We start from the raw sequence: 22,004 nt of genomic DNA on the forward strand, positions 1-22,004 counted from the left end.
TGTGTACGGATGAGGCTTTCATGACGTTACTAAAGAGAACAATGTGTGAAGGTAAACATTATACGCAACGTTTTGACTCAGAAACTTTATTTGACAGATAATTTATTTGCTTCAAACTGTTTATTACCCATTTTAATATTTATTTTTAAACATAGACACAATTTTCTTGCACTTCTTGCATATCTACTTTACATTCATCATTCATTTTTCAACATTGGCAGAATGAGGAGACCGGCAGGTTTTGGCAGGTTGTGGATCAACATGTCAGACACACACGGGTAACAAACCTCCACTAACAGACAGGAAACACACAGAGACACAAGACAAGGACCTTGAAAAATAAAAAGACAAAACAAAACATAACACAACCGGACAAAAATGGAGTGGAAAAAAAAAAAAAAAAAAAAAGAAGCTTTAAAAACACATTACAATGAACACATTATGGAAATAGAAAATGGATCCACTTGAGGAAGTCCAGGTCAGTTGAATTAGCCTGGTTATAGACAGGAAAAATAATGAGACAGAATGAGAAAAGAAAATGATGCATTCGACTGAGCAGTAACACGTGACAGACAAAATGAATGCAATGGTAGCACAATCACAATGCACTACAAAAAATGCCCATCTTAACAAGTCAGTTAGTCTCATAAAATCATGTGAAAGTTTCTTCCGATGGGAAGGGTGAGATAAGTTCAGCTGTATCAAGAAAATGACTCTTGATTCAAGGAAATTCTTAAAACAAGTTGATTTGCTTTGGAAACAAGGGAAGTTACTCTAAACCCCACTGGCAGAATTTGCCAATTTTTTAATGACACACCAGATTTTAAGACCCAGTACTATATTATATGAGTCTCTTTTGCAGCGTACATCATGGAGTGACTCATGCACCAGGGGTAAACCCTCGTCCTCTCACCTTTGTATCCCTTTCCAAGGAGGCCGTTCACTCCGCCGTATTTGCCACCCTGCCCTGCTGTGACAGGATCAACCCAGTTAGGCATTACAAATATGCTCAGGGAGGAACAGCAGCAGTAAACTAATGAGGTCAGAAGGTTGGATGTTGACTTTTATTTCTAGATATACAGTCAGTTAACACTCTATCCACACCGACACTCTCCTGTCGTTTGCTGCACTTTTTGAGTGACAAATGATCCGAAATGCATTCTAAGTAAAAGTCCATGGTCTGAAAGTGTAAAAGGAAATTTTACACTTTCAGACCATAGATTATTTTCCAAAAATAGATTCACCTCCTTTGTTTTACTGAGGATAAAAGTTACAAAACTAAGACTAACTAACTATGATAGAACTTGATATGAACTTTGGCCAGATCACATACAAAATCAACATAACAAATAGATTTGAAAGTAATTTTGCAGTACAGCAAAATGTGTGTGTGTGTGTGTGTATGGGTGTGTACAGCATACTACACACCTTATTGTAAATGTTGTGCAACATGACTGATAGGCCACCAGAAAGAGAGAAGTGGGTGAAAGTGGGACATGAATGGAGGAAGTCCGGGTGTTTATTGCTTACCGGCATAGGCCTCTTGACCCGCGCCTAGCTGTCCAGCGTAGCCTTGGCAGCCACATAAAAGCAGAGTTACGTTATAAAACAGGGCAGGAAAGACGTCAGAAACACACAAGACCATTATGCAAGACACACACACACTTGCACCACACACACATAGAGTAATTCCTCATGCTATTAACCTACAATGTGCATTGAAATGTGATGTACTGGTGTTAGAAAAGGCAGTTGGAGGTTTATGCGTGGTATGCAGGGATTCTTACGTGTGTGTGTGTGTGTGTGTGTTTGTGTGTGTGACTGCATGAGGGATCACCTGTTTGCTGAGCTCCATATCCTGCTCCGCCTCCTGAAACGACACACACCAAGTAAACACATGCACACATGGGACATGGGACATAAACATGTACCATTTTTGCAATTAGCTTTCCCATCAGTCTCCAGTCCATAAGCTTGGGAACCCAGAGAGATGGCCAGGTTTTAACAGGCCCAAAGAGACAAGTCGCGGTTAGACAGCCGTTTCCGTCACACGCAAGCTTTTCACACCTTCTCACACACGCACGCTCACTCATTCTCACCGTATTTGTTGGCGGTTTTGTCAGCATCAGCCCCCAGGCTGAGGTGCTGAGCGTCGTACGGGTAGCCGCCATCGCCTGAGAGAAGGATAAATGGTACATTTGAGTTTAATCACACCAAACTATTTCTATATCGGTTATAGCTTGTAATCGGTGGTGCGGCGGTGAGGAAAAAAGAGGGTAAACTACTCTTCAGAAAGCAAACCACCACCAATATCAAGAAAAAAATCAATTATATTGTCAGAAATTAATTCATTTCTTCATTCATTTCATTTTTAATGGGAGTTTTTCCTTGTTCTCATTGAGGGTGTAAGGTTGGAGGCTGTAGTTTTCATTTATTGTTTCATAATCTGGGCGTTGTGAAGCCTTTTTAGACCGTAACAGTGATTAAGGGCCTGACTTGACGCACCTTTAAAATCCTATCTTCATATAACTTGGGTCATAAATATTGGGTCATAAACATGGGTTTGATATGACTTATTATGATGTGTACTGTGTATATAAAGTGGGTAAAACACAAATACAAGTGGGTAAAACACTAATTCTGCAAATAAAAAACTGGGTTTTGCGGTTTTACTCTTCTCTACATCCTTGATTGTAATCCAGATGATCACAAACGCATGTTATCATGCACAGACACACAGGCACGCACATGAACTGTACATGCACAAACATAGACATGCGCACACACACACACACACACACACACACAGATGCACACACACAGCTCTTACCATCCAGTCCAGTAGGAATCACTGGAGCGCCAGCATAAGGAAGCTGACCGGCTCCTCCACCTGTAGGAAAAGTCACACGGTTAGATTGACTCATTTCCCTTCCTCTCTGCTCTTTCACCTACATGTGCGATAGTTCACTGTTCAGCGTCTGACTCATGGATGAAAAACCACGCAGACAGAAGCCTGACTAAGTGTGTGACAGAAAAGTGAGGCCATGTGTGTCAGAACTGCTCACCGAATTTACCGCCGGTTGGTTCCATTCCTGCACCGAGCGCTCCTGAAACAAGACATGAGGCGCTTCAGTCTCCAATGATCAAAAGCAAATGTGTGTAGACAAAGCTCTCCTCCCTGAATTGGAGGCATAGACCCATATTCTCCACTGTCACCACTGTCTGTGTGTCAGTTTATTAGCAAGATATCTCAAAAACTTTAGGATTTAACTGAAATTTGGTGGGAAGATTTAGATTTGATTAGACAGATTTGATTAGATGTTAGTGATGATCCGAATCTGGGATTTCCGCCACTAAATGTTTTTCATTCAAGCAAACTGTTACGGAGGCTGCAGCTTTGCAAGTTGGAGAGTTGTTGAGCGTTGGCGGTGATTTGGGCTGTTCCTTCTAGTTTGCTCATGCTATGTTTATCCATCGGTTCACTTCTCAATTGTCAGCTGCATTTCACACCTGTCTGTTTTCAGTTCTGTTCTCCCGTCTCTTTCTATTCTCTGTATTTCCCCTCTGTCTCTCTCTGTCTCGTCTGGTTTTTCCTCCCTAGCCACGGGGCTTCTCAAACGTTTTCATATCAGTAAACCACCAAATTATGCATCTGGCCAGGGACCCCCATTTGAGATTCAGCCTACAAACCATGATCATTTTGCTGTTGACGATTGTTACTTTTAACAGAAGAGGTGATGATAGCAAAGAAAGTGAAACCTATGACGCCTGTACTGTCCTCTCAATACATCAAATTCCAGTAAAATGAAACTATTCGTTCAATTTATTTTCCTGACGACCTCCCAGGGATTCCCAGGCCTCATGTTGAGAACCGCCACTCCAGCCCATGTATGTATTTACCCAGGCCAGAGTCAGTTCCCAGGCCCATGGCCCCAGCAAACCCACCCAACTTCCCATCAGCCCCCTGCCCCGCCGGGACGACCAGCAGGGCCTGCGTCCCGTAGGCCAGAGCGCCACCAGGACCAGAGCCAGCGCCCCCTACAGACATATACAGGATACTGCATGAAGGAGGATGGAGGGTTACACAGGGAGGAGTGAGGAAGAGGTTAGACAACAACAGAGGCGGTCAGATGAGTCAGGGCAAGCAGATGGAAGACTTGATACCTTGTCAGAAATGCTTTCATATTTCTGGCCATGATATAACCCCAAAATCAGCAATTCTCTGTTATCTGTTTCTGTTTGGTGACGATGGGAGAATTGCGTTTTTTTCTCTCTCCATTCAGGTCTCAAAATCACACTTCTAGCACATAAACGAACACGAACAAAACAGATTCTGACAGTATATTAAAAAAACTAGTCGTGTTGCTGAATTGTTTCTAAGTGAACCGCTTTCTTTATGTTTGAATATGAAGATATGATACCATGACACATACCGGGTGCTAGTGGGAGGACAATCACCTCCTCGAAAAGTTTTAGAAGTGGTGACAAATTAAAGCCGTAGTGGTGAGGAAGAAGCACAGCACTTAAACACACACAGCTATGTTTTGGTCTTGCAGTTTACTAGAATTGAATTCATAGACAAAGAATCGTAGTGAAATATGAGCGTGCTGAAATAGCCATCATATCATGTGATATGACTGGACTAGCTGTGTATGAGGTGTCACCAGAAACAAGTGGGAGTAGCTGTGTGGTAAACGGTGGGGGGGGGGGGGGGGGGGGGGGGGGGGGGGGGGGGGGATGCTCCATCACCCCTCACACATAAAAAACATGAAGGTGAGTAGTTCCTTCCATCCTTTTACACATATTATATTTCCCCTGTGCTGGTTTATTCACTACAGTGTCAGAGGCAGAGCAACATGTAGCTGTCCCCCCCTAATTCTGCTCCATGCTTGACTCTCTTACCATACACCGGATGGCCCTGTCCAGCGTAGCTCCCTGCTGCACCGAGGCCTGGAAAAATCAGACCAACATAAACCTACGGGTCAGACAGTGTTGATCTATCAACTGATCCATAGGAAAAAACACCCAAAAAAAAACACCCACGGAAACAGTGTGAAAAGAAGCTGCAGGAGGAGAAGATCAGAAAACCAGCAGACTGGACGAGTCAGCCTCTATAAATCGGAGACAATAGCTACACCCAGTGGATAAACTAACACACTGGACGTGCTCGGCAGTGGAATTGTATTTTCCTGTCGGTCTCTCTTTGTTTAGCTGTCACATGTCAAAGGTTAAGCAGCTATGGATTAGTGTTATGACCTGTTATGGGTTCAGGAAGGTTATAACTCGGCAGAATCGTTACCTTCGCTCCTCACTGCTTTGCTCCCAGCACCATCAGCTAACTCTGCAGGGTACCCAAGCCCTGAAACATAACTCTAATTAGCATTATAATTATGTATGTAAGTGGGTGAGTTTGTTAGTAGACTGAGCTTGCCTTGGGTTTTTTAGACAGCACTCACCAGCTCCATAACCGTTGGTACCGGCGCTGTAACCATTCCCATAACCTGCTGAGAGGAGAGGCGCGTGTTCAAATATTTCACCGATAATCACATTTCAAAACGAACATCAGAGCTTGATGCAACACAAGGCTTCTCCACTCCAGCGGGTCAGCGCTGCGTTTGAGATTTCTGTTTGCACCTAGAGATAAGGAAATATTTAGAAGAGAGGGGACGGGATGCATGCATGCAGGCGGACGGTCGTCATGCCGACACCCAAATACCTGCAGACATAAGTGCTTTTGCAGCTGCGTCTCCACCTGCAGTGGGAACAGAGAGGAAACAAAGGATCAGCCTGTCTTCACTGAAGATGATTCCTCCTGTCAGTGACAACCTTGATGCAGATTGCCTCTGACATCAAGCAGCATTGAGTATTGAGGGCCGCTAATCCCCGGTGAGTCCATTCATATCTACACCGGCTCATGTTTCAAGGTTAAGGTTTTGCTTCTGTCCTTCCTTCTCCTAAGTGCTTGTTGACTGCCTTGTTTCTATTTAAAGGATCCTCTACTTTAGGATATCAGTTTACTTGCACTGTACTCAGTTTGATCATGTGCTTTAAGTGTCAACAGTCCCAATAGATTGTGAGTTTCTCTCCATGTTCTGATAAATGGCCGCTTACCGAAGCCATTTCCTGCCCCGGCGCCTGCGTATCCTGCTGCTCCGTCACCGTAGCCTGTGATAACACCAATTCAAAACATGGGGCACACACCCAACTTTTGTATTCGTTTACAATGAGAAAAGTTGTCCAGGAACAAATATGAAGCATGCTAGGGTGTAAAAGTACAATAAGAGACTGATTTCCATGCATTGGCTTCCATACCGACAAAGCAAGAGACAGAGATTTACAGGAAGAAAGAGATTTATGGAATAAATTGTTGTTGCATCCAACTTTGAAGAATACTATATCGGTTATTCACCAGTTTAAGGAAAGGAAGATATGAAAGCACTCCCTCCAGTGAGCTCAAAAACAAATTTTGTCATTTTTTTCAAGCAAGCCTTGCAAGCAAATTAATTAGTTTACAATGCAAAGTAGGAGTAACATCTGATTCCTGCCCACTGAAACATGAGCAGCAGTGACTCTCGCCTTGAATCTCCTTCTGCACTTTAGAGCTCGTTTTATTTCAGTGTATCTGGAGGAGAAAACCCTGCGTCTCTTTTTGAGGGCGTGTTTTCAGATGAGCTTATACATTTGAATGGGGTCATGAGGTCAGTGGAGGAGGCCTTTAAAGTGATGTTGAACTAATAGGCGGAAAAAAGTGAGAGACTCATATATTGACAGAATCTGCTTTGTCAAAGTCCTGTCTCTGACCTTTTTTCACCTATTTACATTACATTACATTTACATTTACATTATTGATAAACATATTATTTTCTTTGTTTCCTTCGACCTGATTTCGGTGTTACACTTGCTCAAACTGAAAGGTTTAATAGCATAAAGAAAACGATTCACTTAAAAACAATTCAACAGAATGACTAGTTTTTTTTATATATTGTCAGAATCTGCTTTGTTCACATTCGTTTATGTGCTAGAAGTGTGATTTTGAGACCTGTTTTGCAATACAATGGCTATACAATGCTGATTTTAGGGTTATATGATGGCCAGGAAGCTACACAACCCAAGGTACCACCAAAGTTCAACATCACTTTTAAGCAAGAGTGGGAGCAGAGGGTAAAGGAGAAAAGGTTGATAAAAGGATAAGGGTAGACCGAGGGACCGGGAGAGAATTATTTAAGAGCCTCACCAGCTAACTTTCCTGCAACACCTTGGGGATAAACACCCTGTCCGAGAGCAGCAGCAGCTGAGATTTTTTTAAGGTTTTTAAAAAAAAAAAAAAAAAAAAAAAAAGAGGGAGAGAATCAGGGGAGAAATGAGAGTGTAAAACTTTCAGCATAAACAAAAGAAAAAAGGAAGGAAAATGCAAATGCTCACCTCCGTGTTTTCCCGCTGCACCACCCAGGTATCCTCCCTGTCCCAAACCTGTGGGCGGGGCATGGCAGTATTTTACCACAGGCTGCGTAAATCTACATCAATGTCCCACTCAGCTAACACAGACTGTTAGTTTTTATGTGCTATCTGTCAGTGTCCAACATTACCTGCTCCATAGCCCCCAGCGCCCAGGCTTGCTCCAAGGTAGTTTCCTGCTCCGCCAATATAGCCTGTGAAATAAGTCAGCACAACCTCAGCATAATCACCTGTGATTGGCCGTGAGCCCGAGGGACACAATCCCTGGATTTATCACATAATACCGGTACGGACCAGTACGGAGAGAAAACACGGGCACCCATCACGCAATACTGCTCCTGGCTCAGAGCCTGAGCAGATACAACAGGAACAAAGCCGGCTTTAGTAGGAAGACAAAAGTGAGAATCGGGTTTAAATCGAGTCACGCTTCACCCTCGTTGTCAGTCAGCAGTCAAACACAGAGTCAAAAGTACGCTCTTAGGATATGAAACTAAATCACTGAAGCACCGAGACTGACACATGATTGACGTGGGGCATAATTTCCCACTTCATGCAGTCTCCATAGACACAAAGTGGTTGCTGTAGACGAAGAGTGTTTGACACGTGCAGATTAAAGGGGAACAAAGAGACACGCCACGGATTTCTATATCTATTATGGATGCTTTAGTGCCCTTTCCTTTGGGCGGGTCGATTCCTAAAAACCACAAGGCCAGATTCTAAACCTCCAGACGGGTAACTATTGAACAGTGTGTTGCGACCTGAAACACGCTCCACACGTGACGAGTCAAACAGACAAAGAGACACAGAGACGCAGAGATAAGTTTTGTGGGTAGCATCAGCACCACTTCCTGGAAACCACAACATTTTTTACTGAGTACCAAGAAACCAAACAAACTGCACCAGATGTACTTTGGCCTTCTGTACCTATAATATAGCTATACATGCTACAGCATTAACCATCCCAAATCAACTCTGGTAACATTAAGATAAAGAAACAAATTGACACAGACACGCTGGCAGAAGTTTAAAATTTCCTTTGAATTGATTATCAGCTGAATCAACCATAAGCATATATGAGCCACAATAATGCACAACTTAAGGTATTAGGTCCTGGAGGAGGATCCAAGCTTCCTCATGATATAAACATATTTTTTTTCTACTCCAAGAATCCAAACATTGGGTTATATATATACATAATGGTATAAATAAGGTTATGAATGATATTAGATCTCAACTTCAGATAAAAATACGGAGCAGAAGATGCATGTTTTGTAGGACAAAAGTGTCTCTCAGGATGTGGTTTGGCAGATGAACAGAGGTTTATCTCTGCTTTTAGCAACTGAAGGTCTTCCTACAGTTAAATCACAATCACAAGCCAGTAATTGAAAAAAACACCTGTTGTTGTTAACCAGCCAACATTCACATTTAGCGAGGTAAAGAGTTGTCATGCTCTTTCCAAGTTATCAGCTTTCTCTGCTCACACACGTGCTGTTACCAAATAGCATGCCATTTTGACATAGACACAAAAAAACAAGGCTTCATGACAAGCATAATAGCAAGTTGGTAAGTTGAAGAGGTGTATCACTGTATTTTGCCCCTGAGAGCCCTCCAGTACCTGCTGGATCACAGCCTGGTACCCAACACTGTAAACGACTGCTGAATAATTTGGCCAGATCAAAGATTTGGAGAGTAACACAAGCATGCAAAATGTTTCAAAATTCTATCATCAGCTTTTGATATAGCAATATGATTTCTGCTGGCAACTGATGCTCATTTGAGTCAAAACAGATATGGATTTACCAATAATTTTAGCACCAGAGAGGTTTCCAACTGCTGGACCTTATCCTGAAGACCAACAACACTGATTGGTAAAACATAACAACATGACCAACCAACACAATACAAATCCTAAGCATTCCCACAGTGTCCAATGAATACACATGCAGATTCAAACTGATAATGTCTGTAACACAGAGCAATGTTTTATTATTTTTATCACCAGGTCCATTTAGTACCTCAGTTGCTGAACCAGAACTCAAAGATCACAGCTACTCCTATTACTCTTATAGACATTTGAACAAATGCATTAGATTTGCACCTGGTTGGTAGACTTTCAGCTTCAACATAAATTTGTATTATTACAGAATACAGTTACATTGACAGAAATAGGAACACGTAGAAACTGGCTGAGAGACTAGCAGGTGCTTACCATTGCTGTTAGCAGCTGAAGGCCCTGCTGCACCTGAACCACAACATGGAGACCAAGGTTATTCAATACCAATCAATAGCCTAACTCATGTGTGAAGACTGTAGATTAGTCAATGGTTTTTCAACATGCTCCCATTATGTTACAGGCATGCCAAAATGCTTTGATCATATGTATCGCTTTTCAGAGTTTTATATGCACCAGCACAGACACAGAGAGAGACATGCAGGCAGCCGTTTACCGTTGACCCCTCCTCCATGAGGAGCTCCATTCACTGGACCATATCCTAGAGACCAGAACACTGATTACTGCTCTCATTAAGGATCTGTCAGAGGCTTCATTTTCACAATGATTGAGTCTGGATGACTGTTGTGATACTCCATCCATGCAAAGGTGAAACTACACAAGAGCACCATTCAGCATGCCAAGCACAGCACACATCCAGGAAGAGGCTTTACCGTTTCTAGCACCGCTGGTCACTCCAGCTCCTGGACCATGACCTGGAGACCACAAACACTGCTTATCACAGTGTGTCAAAATATCATGGTGAACACACAGCTGTTTTAAAACTACACTGCAAGAATCTTTAGCTCTACTTATAACAAGAATAATCAGAATGCTGATTTCATATCACGACAGAGACAGAGTGTGGGATACGAACAGGCTGGCAAAGGTTTACCGTTGTCGCTGTTAGCATCGTTGGGACCTCCAGCCTTATTACCATATCCTATAATCTATATATCCTATATCCTATTACCATACAATACTAAGTGGCTCAGACTCAATACTATTAACAATATGTCCTTGATCACGGTTTCCAACCTCTTCCAAATGCAGGACAAATACAGTATGCCCACCATCAGAGAATACCATTCACAAAATTCAATCACCTGCATCAGCATACATCATACAACACTATTTGCTGTGTGATAAATTTAAAGAATAGAGTAGATGCATGGATGTTTACCATTGGTTTTAGCAGCTGAGGGCCCTGCTGCACTTCGTCCATTACATAGGATCCGAGGTTATTCAATACCAATCAATAATGTAACTTATGTGTGACGACTGTGGATTAGTCAATAGTTTTTCCAACATGTTCAATCCCATTATGTTACAGTCATGCCAGAGTGCTTTAATCATATGTATCGTTTAAAAAGTGTGGTTTAGTTGATTTATAACATCCAAACTGCCTTTGACTTTGCAAATGACAAACAGTTTCATATGCAGCAGCACAGACACAGAGAGAGACATGCAGGCAGCCGTTTACCGTTGAACCCTCCTCCATTAGGAGCTCCATTCACTGGACCATATCCTAGAGACCAGAACACTGATTACTGCTCTCATTAAGGATCTGTCAGAGGCTTCATTTTCACAATGATTGAGTCTGGATGACTGTTGTGATACTCCATCCATGCAAAGGTGAAACTACACAAGGACACCATTCAGCATGCCAAGCAGAGCACACATCCAGGAAGAGGCTTTACCGTTTCTAGCACCGCTGGTCACTCCAGCTCCGTTCGCAAATCCTGGAGACCACAACAGTGATTAGTCAGTGGCTCAGCTGAAAGAGTGCTAACTGCGTCTGTATAAGAAATTTGGACAAAAGCGTCTGCTAAATGACATGTAATGTCATGTAATCTAATGAAATCTGGGAAAAAAATATTGACTATCAGAGAAATCCATTCAGGACATTCAGCAACATGCATTGCCATCTGTCATACAGCACTGCTTGCTGTGTGAATACATAGTGTGCAGTATTAAGCCCTTAACCTCTACTGCTGAACCATGGCCTAGAGAGCCACCATGATGGCTGTTACTCAAAAACTTTATCTCAAACTACATGTGTTCTTGACTCACGTTTAGCAGTTATCCCACCTTCCTGCTACACAGTTTAAATTTGACAGATCCAGACATTGAGATGTTGGAAAATGGAGGTTTACCATTGCTATTAGGACCCTGTCCGTAGGGAACACCGCCAGCTCCTGGGACAAATCCTGCAGACCATAACAGTGATTATTAAGGCGTGAAAATGAGCTGTAGTTTCATAAAGTGTGATAATAGAGTGACAAAATAAATGCACATTGGTAATGGCTCTGCTGTGCACAATATAGCAACTATAAAGGATTACATACTTAAATCTAATCCTAATGTTTCTGGAAATGTTGCATTGAAACATGCAGTGTCATGCAGAAAACATCTGGAGCGCATCGACACCCATGTTGTGTTGTCCCAGGTACAACAGATACATGCAAAAGAATACACCAGCAATGTAACACAGTGTTTTGCTTTAAACTGTGACCCAGGCTCTAATAAAACAAACCTAGGATTATTTTATGAGTAGAAGCTGAAATTAGTATGTGGATTGATGTTCTGATGGATGACATGATCCATGGCACAGCAGCATGTACTCGATAACCGCAGAAATGCTTGATGGATCCCAAGACGGATGTAGAGACAAATACACAAAAAGCTAAACACAAGACTAATGACAGACAGGAATGCAGCTGGACATTTTACCATTGCTTTTAACATCTTGATCAATGGGGGATCCTGCTCCATCACTACTTCCTAAATGTCACCCACATGCAATCAGATACTGTACTTCAATCAGATAATCAGCTGATTATATACTGTATATAAAAAACATAAAAGTCATTAAACCTATACATATCAATCCATACAAATAAGCAAGTTAACCAAGTTAAACATTGCAGGATCATAGATCCAAGCAATGTCAGTATTTTTGGGTTACAGAGTTAAGACAGGTGCCGTCACGCAGAGGATCAACTTCCATAAAACTGGGACTTATTAGTTAGAAGCTCTATAAAAGCAAGGCAGAAAACAAATAGATACCTCAGAGGTGTCTCGTGAAAACACACATTTGTATGTGCTGCATACAAAGAGAGGTCACTTTGCAAAGACATTGAGGAAGAGAAATTAAGAGGCAAACAAAAATGATCTTCATCCCAATTGTAAACAGACAGTGGGATAACAGATGGAGAGTGAAAGTAATGAGACAAATATAAGTCTCCAGAGTGGACTATGGAATGAGACAACACACCTCTCCCCAAACATGACAATCGTGAAATAAACAAAGACCTTCAGATGGGAAAGAAAAGTAAAAACTTTACCCTTATTTGCTGCCTGGGTATTCTTCCCATTCTGCATTAGGAGGCCGAGACTTTGTGACCCTGTGACATCAGGTTCAGCATGGGAAAGGCTTCTTGCTTCCGGTCCATAAGGAACGTAACCTTTAAATGCCTGTCCTCCTGCTGAGAAAGTGCTTAAACTCTTGGTTTCCTTTCCATCTGGTGTCACTGGTCCATAACTTTCGACGCCCTGTGGTTGAAGAGTTGCGTGACCGAGACTACGGCTTTCTTGACCAACAGGTACCTGAGGCCCAAGGCTTCTCAGCCCATGTGTCTCAGCAGCCAAAGGCTGAAGGTCTCTGACTCCCTGCACATCTGATACAGCAGATAAATAGTTTCTGGTTCCCTGACTGTGTGGAAGAGAGAATCCGTAGCTTCTGGCACCTTGAGGCAGTCGATAGTTTTTGGTTCCCTGTACTTGCGGAGTCGCAGGACCGAGACGTCTGCTCTCCTTACCAGCAGCTACCTGAGGCCCAAAACTTTGAGCCCTCTGTGCTTCTGAAGCCAAAAACCCAAGGTATTTCATATCGGTTCCATCTGACACATCACTAGCATGTCCATAGTTTTGGGCTCCCTGATTCTGTGGAAGAGATGATCCATAGCCTCTGGAATCCTGTACTTGAGTAGAGGCAGGACCCAGACCCAGACTGCTGTTGTCTTCACCAACAGGCATCTGCGGTCTCAGACTTACAGCTCCTTGTGTGGCTCCATAGCTTGCGGCTCCCGTACTTCGCGAGACAGCAGGCCCGTAACTTTCTCCTCCCTGTGCTGCTGAAACAACGAGACCAAGACTCTTGCTCTGTTTATCAACAGGTATTGTGGGTCCAAGACTTGTTGCCCCCTGTGACCTAACCACTGGATCAAGACTTTTAACCTGTATTCCAGAAGAAGGTACACCAGGTGCAAAACCTGCCTGTAGTTGAGAAGCAGCTGCACCAAGACTTCCCATCACTCCAGGCATTACAGGTCCGAGAGTTTTGACCCCTCTTCCAGCAGGAGTACCGAGCGCTCTGCTTTTCACTCCTTTTAGATCCTGAACACCTTGGCCCAGAGTGGCCCTCGCAGATCCACTCAAATCTGCTGCAGACACACCTGGCAGAGAAATATCATCATGCATTCATCATGACTTCTAGATGGCCCAGAGATACCAGTGCTTCTATGTAGATCAACAACACACTCAACAAAATATTTGTCTCTACATATAATCAAAGAAAAGTCACTGATGTGGATGTGTGTATCAGAGCATTCAATGCAATATAACACATCATCCAACAGACAATTAACAACACTAAAAGGCAAGTACATCAACATGCAACACTGATGAGACAGCATCCATTATGGCCTGAAATTAGCCCTGTTTCAACGGGCAGAATCATCACCATAATTACAGAGACAACAACAAAAGAGACAACACAAAACTAAAGCCATTAAAGTCACAGACAGAGAGAGTCACAACAGACGGACCCACACAAAAAGTACTTCTCAAAAAGTACTTTTCATGTAGGAGCACTGACATGAGCAAACTCCACATGTAAAAAACACACTGAAACAAAATGATGCCATCACAAATTCTTGAAATGGCATGCGTTAATAAAATATATCAACGTTACAGCACACAGGACAAAGACACCACCCAACTCGGTCAGCATCAGTGTGTCTCAAAGCCAACTGATGGACAATGACAGACAGAGACACAGACTTCACGAGCAAAACTGAGGTCAGGAGACCCTCAGTGAAACACTGATAAAACATATTTATAGTTACCTACAATATGTAATGGCCACAGCATGTACTTGCAATTGTCAGTAAAACTGACTAATTCCATTAAATGCTGTGGAAGTATGGAAAAAAGTGTACAATAAAGATGTTTTACCCGCTTTGAATGGTTTAGTGCCCTGTCCATTGGGTCCTCTAGCTCCACCACCATATCCTGGAGACCACAATGGTTATTCATAATTGAAGAAAAAAGGTAACTGGAGCGCTTCGGGCATTCAAAAGCCTTGGGTGCTCTTGGATAGGGGTAAAGTACTTTAGTGAAAAAAATGAGTCCCTGGTCTGCGATCAATTTCCCATTTTTTCATTGGTTATTCATAAGGTTTGCTAAAACTAACAAATAAATACTGGAATCTCTGCCTTAAATGACATATCACTGCAGATAACAAGTTGCTTAGTTGATTCAAACAACTAGAATAGCTCAATCAAGATTCAGACACATGTAATCATAATTATGGCCCAAAATGAAAGCAGGACATCACACACAACACGCAATAACTGAAGGCACTGTCTTAAAACTGTAAAGGATAATAAATGTATTCATAAAGTGTTTCACCCAGCTACTCATCTGCTTACCAACATCTTAAGTCCCATTGCCCACTACACACAAAAATCCAACATAGAATTCACAATACCTGAATTCACACATCATTTATATTGGTTATGTGACATGAAGCATGCATCGGATGCACTGTAACTGCACTGGGTGCACTGGGTGACAGTGTATCCCACTGTCACCCAGACACTGAGACAGAGGACACAGACAGGACAGAGATGCAGAGGTTTGGGTTCAAAAACCTACACTGCAAAAATATCCATCTGAACAGCTCATTTAGTCTTATATTGATTAGTCTTAAACTCTTGGTTTCCTTAAAACAAGTGAAATCTGACAATGGGGTGAGATGATTCCACTTTTTTCCAATGCAGGTTTACCTGTAATGAGAATTTTTTTAACACAAGTGACAATGTCTTGAAATATGGTGGATCGCTAGTATCAAGATAATGTCACTTGATTCAAGAAGATTCTTAAACCAAGATGAATTGCAAGATTTCACTTAGAAACAAGTGGAATTAACTGGCAGAGGAATAAAGTTTTAAGACTCAATAAACTAAATGACTTGCTCAGATGGATGTTTTTTTTGCAGTGAGCCCAGTAGCCCCATCGGCTCTGGCACCAAACCCTGCAAACAACAACACTGATTACTCAACACACATTAACACACTGATTTACTCAGATGTTCTCAGACTCAAGCCATGGTAATAAGGTTTGGGGAACTCATGCCGCATGCAGTGCAGATGAGACAATGATCCACAAACACACCCACACATAAGCATGTGCACACACTCCTGTACACACAAACATAAAACAGACGAGATAGGAGAGGCAGCTGGAGATAACACTTGATAGACGTGATTTCATGCAAACAGACCAACATGAAGTAGACATCAGCGAATCACAAGACACTGATCTCACAGAGATTACACACACACCCAACACAGAGCCAAGACAAAGACACAGACAGACTAACAGACATGGACACCAAGCAGGGTTGCTGAGGTGAAGGTTTTACCAGGTTTTGGTCCCTTAGCCCCATGTCCAGTGGGATAGCCAGCTCCAACTCCTAGTGATGGCAGATGAGGGGACTGTCACTGAAATCCTCCAACATACTGACTGGCAGAGAGACCTGGGTCAAAGCCCTATAGGCAGTTTATACAAAGACTGGCATCCTGAAGCTGAAGGACATGGCTAGATGACAAGCTGCCAGTTCAGTGGAATAAGACATATGGATATATCCAGTAGTGGAAAACACACTCAAATCCTTTACTTAAGTAAAAGTAGCAATACCATAATGGAAAAATGCTTAATTAAAAGTAAAAGTTCTGCATTCAAAAGTATACTTAAGTAAAAGTATAGAAGTATCAACAGTAAAAGTACTCAATCTGAAGAACACTCCGAAGGTTTCAGAGTGTTAAATTATTGATGCATTAACCTGTAAGAAGTATTTTAATATCGTAGGTAGTCCAGGTGGTCTAACTACTCCCTATACTGTTGGGTAGTTTAAACCCAACATATTTGCAACATATTTTATGAGCTTATGTTTTGCAGGTAAAACTTTATTCTGTAAAGTAACTACAGCTGTCAGATAAATGTAGTGGAGTACAAAGTACAATATTACTATTATTATTATTATTATTATTAAAATGTATTATTGGTATAATACAGTATAAAGTATAAGTATAAAGGCTCACAAAATGGAAATACTCAAGTGAAGTGCCAGTACCTGAAAATTGTACTTAAGTGTAAAATGTACTTAATTACTTTCTAGCTCTGGTTATATCAGATAAAGTAGTCTGGAATGGGAAGACTTGTTGATCAAGGTTGCGCAAAACAACTCAGCTTCCTGGTTGGTTAAAACGATCTCAGCATCACATTATCTTTTGTGGAACGCATGAAACCAAACCGCAGTGTCTGACTATGACTGACAGTGTGTCCGATGAGTTCGAGAGATAAGGGAGAGGAGAAATTACTCTCCTGCATACAAATACAGGCTGAATAGAAGGGGGAGGGAGGCCTGAGGTAAGATGTGAGTGGTCACTTACCTGGTCGGGCTCCAGGATAGCCAACTCCGGCTAAAGCTCCATATCCTATAAAGAAGACGAGAGGCAAGGTCAGGGGACGTCTTTAAATCAGACTAGCACTACGATTACGTCACTGCCTGGGCTTTTTTCTCTATTGCAAGGCCACGTAATTTATTTGTTGAGAAGCAATCTGCTCCATTTATCATGTTTACAGACAATGACAGAATGCAACTTAGCTGAGATTAATCTAACAAATAAGCAGAGGGCTTGAAGAGGAGTGTAATTCATTGTGTGTACTCTCATTTGTGTAAACAAAACAACAGACCAGACTCACCTGGCTGAACGCCAAAGCCACCGCCATAGACTGAGAAGTCATAAAAATACAGAGTTGATTTTCTTTTAGATAGATTTCTACATATTTTTAAATAATAAATGGTAGATGATCTTCTCTTTTAAATGTCTAGCTTACCTCCACCACGCTTTACTCCATGGTTCAAGCCCAGTCCCAGTCCATTAAGTCCAGTTCCCAGTCCCATTCCCATTCCTGTGCCAAGACTGGCACCTGCAATCAGAATAAAGGAGAATGAATGTTTGATATTTTACTTTCAGATATTTCCTCATTCAGATGGTGCTAATCAGTACAATAAAAGTTGAGGAAAGTTAGTCAGAAACAAGTTGTAAGAAGTGAGTTTGATGAGTGAAAATGACGAACCATAGCCTGTCTGGGCTCCATATCCCCCTTGCTTCAGGCCTGCTCTGCCTGCTGCTCCTAGACCTCTGTAACCCCCTTTGAAACAGATGAGAGGAACTCATTTCACAATGTTATTGAACAGCAGAGTCTGCATACAAGTATCATGATTCACAATTTAGATACACAGATCATTTCTTGGAGGCAAAGCTGCTCAGGAGGCAGAAATAATTTCATTGGTTGAGATAAACCTGGATGGCACCAAAGAACTAATTTCTTTGGTTAAGTAACATTAGACTGAAGCCCAGTGGCAAAGTCGAGGGGTACGAGAGGACGTGGTTAATATTATGAAACCTAACGCTCTTGCTACTAACTGAAAAATGCAATCGAGCCATATAAGTTATCTTGGTTAGCTAGTTAGCCTAGCTGACCATCCAAGTTCAAACTTGCCATACTAGCCTCTAGCTATCTAGGTTAGCTAGTTAGTTAGCTGTTGATCTTCCAGCATCATGAATGCCATGGTCATGAATGAATGAATAAAGAAGTCATTGGCATTTATATTTTATTCATATTTTGTTCCTTCTTTGCCACTCAAGTTCGCAAGTTGGCTAACCTGCACTCCAAAAAACTGGTTCTTTGGCTCCACCCACTGAGGTTTAATTCAACTTTCTCTCTCCAGAGCAACATATGTTTGCACAATTAAACTGCAATCTGCTTTAGATATATAGATTTGTTCTTACGCAACTTACCTACACCAAGCTGAGCCCCCGGATAACGTCCAACTGAGATTTAAAAAATGAAAAGACAACAACATGACTTAACCTTGAAAGTAATCATCATTGTGCGTGTACACAATGCACAATGTGTACAACGAACGTACCTCCAAGCTTCCCGGCCTTCGTTCCATAGCCTCGGCTCCCCAGCGCTCCCAGGGCTCCTACACCTGAGAAGAAATGACAGGCAAGGTTATAGATTTTATTACGCCATGTGATGTTCATCAGAGACAGTAAGTCTAAAACGCAAGCATGTATGGATGGATACTACCTCCATTTGTAAATGCTAACAATATACATTTGCACATCTGGACTCATGTCTGCCTGTATGTCCATCTGTATATTTTACAAGGTCTGATATCGCACATCTGCAGTTCTGCACTCTGCACCATGTTACTATATGTCCTGAATATATCTTTGTAAATGAGCCGGTATATATTTCTGCACAAATCCATGCATGCTAGTTCTGTATGTACATAACATCTAGACTCTTTTCGGTAAATCTATATCTTTATATTTTACAAGATGATAGGTGTACATCTGCACACTCTAAACATAAGTCTTTAACTTATAGCACACTTGTGCATCCGCTTTAACCTGTAAATCAGTCAGCGAAGATGCTATATCTTTATTTGCTGTATTAAATTTCATTAGGCTCGGCTGTTCATATCTATTGTAATGCCTTCAGTTGTCTACTCTATTTGTCTTATCCTTATCTCTATCCTATTGCTGATGCAACAACCCAGTTTCCCCACAGGGATCACTGAAGTTTTATCTAACTAATATTTGGATGACAAGAAGACAGTGCCATTCTTAAGTTTTTTTTCAGGTGAATGTAGAAATGTGATCAAGTTAACCATTAGATATTAGCTAAGCATTAGGTTTCATGGTAAACAGAGAATCACTGACCTCCAGGTTTTACTCCTCCAATTCCAAGGCTAACACCTGAGGAAAAATGGAAAAAGAAGTGTAGAAACACTTACAAATACAGACACAGACATGGACAGGGATGAGGACAACAACAAACATTTCCAATTCTTACCTATGTGTTTCCAGTAAAAAATAATAAGGCTAAGGGTAAGAGAGGAGGTAGCTAATAATATGAAGCCTAGTGCTGTTGCTACTTACTGAAAATGCAATCTAGCCATACCAAGTTATATAGGTTAGCTAGTTAGCCTAGCTGACATTCAAACGCCATGAATGTGAATGCTGGTAATGAATGAATGAAAAAAGAAGTCATTGCATTTTGACCAGAGTTTGACAACCTTCTCTGTCATTCAATTTTGCAAGTTAGCTAGCACATATACACACACACACACACACACACACACACACACACACACACACACACACTGTGAATAAGTGTTTGTTACCTCTGCTTGGCAGCAGTCTTCCCAAGGCTCCACTTTGAGGTCTAACCCCTGGAAAATTAAAATGAATTAATTTCCACGAATCATATTATAACATATCAACATTAATGTGCCTTAAAATGATGATGAGTTCGACATATTGACCACATGTTGGCACTAACATTGAGGCCTTCACCATTTCCTCTTAGAAAATGCTAATATTCACAAGGTGAGAAACTGACAGAAATGACTTAAAATTGGTGAGTAGCAAAAATCTCACTAATGTTTGATGCATACTCTGTCGTGACTGGGTAGCTGGAGGAGAGAGAAACAGATCTCCATTGATGGAAATGGAGAACAAGACAAAATGGCGAGACAGTGTGGAGGCTGTACAGTCTTTTCTCACGGTGGGTCGTCAGATTTTGACTGCCTCTGCCACCTTGCTTTGATTCTAAGACATCAGATCATATAAACAGATACTTGGCGGGATCACTGACGCTGGAGCAAATCCATCTCACTGGGATCAAGGCAACAAGGCCCACGTAGTCCTGGATTTTTTTTTCCCTCGATCTGACATAGGCATTGGATATTTAACACGTAAATGAAAGTGAGTCACTGAGAAGCTGATCCATCAGAGCTTTGACATTGAAGCTTATTTTCATTTTGCTTTTGTCTAATTTCTTCGATCAGTTGAATTTGTCACCCAAAATGACATACAACATATCATGAATTGACTAAGTTAGAATGTGCATTGATCACCAGGAAAAACATAGATTGTGATATGAGCTACAAACATAATTTACTATACTGTAATTGTCACTAATATGATAAATACAAAATTAACAAATCAATATCAAATATTCATGCAAGCGAGACTGTACATCAAATATTAGTTTGATCAGGTCAAAGAAGAGAATTTTGTGGCAATATTTTCTTTTCAACCCAATGGTTAGTTTTGTCCCAACAATAAGAAAAATTAAATGCACTCACACAAAGAGGTAAATAATATATAAAATATAAAATTCCATAAAATTATAATAATTTTACATGCTAATAATAATTCTAAAAAATATCAGAAGAGGTCAATAAATCAGACACTTTTTGCAATACGGTCAACATAAATGATCATGATCACAATCTGTACTTTTGATGCTGAAACAAAAAATAACCAAATCTGTGGTTATCAAGAAAGAGTCAAATCTCACAAAATTATGATCTCAAATTCAACAAACAAACTTGAAAAAAGTAGAGAGTGATTCCATACAAAACTGCAATCTGCTGTGGTATAGCCTCTGTGCCTAAAACACATTTGTTCTGTCTCCTTTCACATTTCCTCTCATCCTACCTATCACATCTCCTTAATCATCTTCTCATCTCCCTTTGCCTTTTCTCTGTGTCACACACATAATATCAATGTTTCTCTTACCGCCTTGCAGAGTGTGCTGAGCCAGCCAGAGGACCAGCGAGGTCTGGAGTAGAGCTCGACCCAGCATGGTGGAGGAGAGCGGGTTCGAAAAACAGAGCGGGACGGGCAAGTAGAGAGACACCGGCTGGACAGATGGACAGATGGACGGGGGCTTACAGCACAACTGGACGGCCCTGTTGTGTGAACTCGTCTTTTATATGGTTTTCTCTTTCTCTGATACACTCCCACCAGGCCAGTCCTGCCCTCTGCCCAGCAACTGGGCATCTGTAGAGCCTCGGCAACCACACACACACACACACACACACACACACAAACACACCCCGCTCTGTTTGGGCAAAGGCAGGAGCAGAGGCCCACTTTAGTCCATTTCCACAGACAGTGCACACACACCAGGGAGCTGATAGGGGAGAGCGGAGTCAGCGTATCAACACTAAAACGTGATGTGTGTGTGTGTGTGTGTGTGTGTGTGCGTGTGTGTGGAGGGGAGCAGGACAGTGAATTGAAGATATTATAAGAAAGGGATCGTGGTTTTAGATGGTAAGGAAGGAGCTTTGTGGGAACAGGACAGGGCGTTGGCACGTGTCAAAATGGGATGGAAAAGTCTG

The 22,004-nt window shown here is 41.7% G+C and overlaps 1 protein-coding gene across 9 annotated transcripts; it reads right to left on the bottom strand.

Moving 5' to 3' along the window:
* Positions 1 to 98: 98 nt before the first annotated feature.
* On the bottom strand, positions 99 to 21,519 carry LOC139654090 (uncharacterized). Of its 9 annotated transcripts, none has more exons than XM_071531117.1 (31): positions 21,400 to 21,519; positions 19,998 to 20,045; positions 19,534 to 19,569; positions 18,732 to 18,794; positions 18,601 to 18,633; positions 17,876 to 17,950; positions 17,633 to 17,725; positions 17,498 to 17,527; positions 17,185 to 17,229; positions 16,155 to 16,205; positions 11,602 to 11,655; positions 11,146 to 11,187; positions 10,929 to 10,973; positions 10,120 to 10,161; positions 9,903 to 9,947; positions 9,665 to 9,697; positions 7,587 to 7,649; positions 7,423 to 7,470; positions 7,235 to 7,291; positions 6,112 to 6,165; positions 5,717 to 5,752; positions 5,457 to 5,501; positions 5,300 to 5,359; positions 4,903 to 4,950; positions 3,066 to 3,107; positions 2,831 to 2,890; positions 2,100 to 2,174; positions 1,838 to 1,870; positions 1,531 to 1,572; positions 914 to 970; positions 99 to 493 (listed from the first exon to the last, which is right to left on the bottom strand). In XM_071531117.1, the coding sequence occupies exons 1-31, from the start codon at positions 21,464 to 21,466 to the stop codon at positions 489 to 491; spliced, it is 1,527 nt and encodes a 508-aa protein (XP_071387218.1). In that variant the 5' UTR covers positions 21,467 to 21,519; the 3' UTR covers positions 99 to 488. The 9 variants fall into 9 exon arrangements, with proteins under 9 accessions (XP_071387218.1, XP_071387217.1, XP_071387221.1 ...); XM_071531116.1 differs by having other exon boundaries at positions 5,457 to 5,504; XM_071531120.1 differs by lacking the exon at positions 7,235 to 7,291 and having other exon boundaries at positions 5,457 to 5,504.
* Between the last annotated feature and the right edge of the window lie 485 nt (positions 21,520 to 22,004).

The sequence above is a fragment of the Centroberyx affinis genome, unplaced genomic scaffold (genome assembly GCF_046629955.1).
Source record: "Centroberyx affinis isolate AG114_WGS23_722 - 3 ecotype Tasmania unplaced genomic scaffold, CSIRO-AGI_Caff_v1 ptg002033l_1, whole genome shotgun sequence".
Classification (NCBI taxonomy): domain Eukaryota; kingdom Metazoa; phylum Chordata; class Actinopteri; order Beryciformes; family Berycidae; genus Centroberyx; species Centroberyx affinis.